General features: G+C 40.5%; 1 protein-coding gene across 1 annotated transcript in view; it reads left to right on the top strand.

Annotated features, from left to right (window-relative positions):
- Nucleotides 1–930, top strand: part of LOC119589110 (carbonic anhydrase 1-like) — a gene marked incomplete at its 5' end in the record, with an annotated part of 3,769 nt that overhangs the window by 2,087 nt on the left and 752 nt on the right. The window contains 2 exon segments of the mRNA XM_037937686.1: nucleotides 20–180; nucleotides 504–590. Of these exon segments, the coding sequence (XP_037793614.1) occupies nucleotides 20–180; nucleotides 504–590 (248 nt within the window).

Below are 930 nucleotides of genomic sequence, written 5' to 3'. Positions count from 1 at the left end.
ACATATATCCGCTCTCCAGACAGCCAAAAAACACTGGCAACACCCTTCCCTCTTAGCGACTTGCTACCAGCGGATACCAGCTCTTTCTACAGGTATTCGGGTTCCTTGACAACCCCCAACTGTAACGAGGTCGTTACCTGGACTGTCTTCGAAAATTCCATAACCATTTCAAAAGCTCAGGTACGTATGAAAATGGGAATTTTAGCTTTGGCATTCGAGCCCAAATGGCTGAAACTGATATTGTCTTTGTTAATCTGGATTGGGGAAGTTATATTTAACATCAGTTAATGACAACGGATATTGATTTAGATAACACACAAGCCGAGGCTGCTTATTTACTCCACTTAGTGTTTATGTACTGGTAAAAGGTTCCATAGTTTTTGATGACAATACCAGGTAGTTTCTCCTGACTTTGAAACAAAGAATAAGGAATGCCCCAAAAGGTAAACATACTCAGAGAAAGGAAAAGTTACTCTTGTCTCAGACTGTTTCTTCATCCGCAGATTGAAAAATTCCGGGAGCTTCTCGATGAAGAAGGGCACCACGTTGAAGACAACTTCCGTCATGTCCAGCCCCTCAACGGCCGTTTAGTAAGTAGGAACGAAAAGAAGCAGTAGGGCCATAAAGTAACAGTAAAAGAGGAACATGAAGATGAGAGCTGGGGGGTGGGGGCGGAAAAAACAAAGAGATTAGAGTGAATGAAAGAAACACGTTTTAAAACAGTCCTGAGAAAGAGAAAAGGAAATACAAAATAAACCAATGGATGCAACTATCAAGGTAAACGTAAGAGTAGCACTGAGTATAGAGCTTGGGGAAGAAGGTTATATTGATAGGTGGAGGGCATCAGTAAAGGTAATCATAAAAAACGTATCTTTGCTTCGATATTTATGTACCTGTTCATCTATGTATATCTTAACGTATCTGATACTT

This window comes from Penaeus monodon, chromosome 25, assembly GCF_015228065.2.
Source record: "Penaeus monodon isolate SGIC_2016 chromosome 25, NSTDA_Pmon_1, whole genome shotgun sequence".
Taxonomy (NCBI): Eukaryota; Metazoa; Arthropoda; class Malacostraca; order Decapoda; family Penaeidae; genus Penaeus; species Penaeus monodon.
This window is presented reverse-complemented; position numbering and strand designations above follow the sequence as displayed.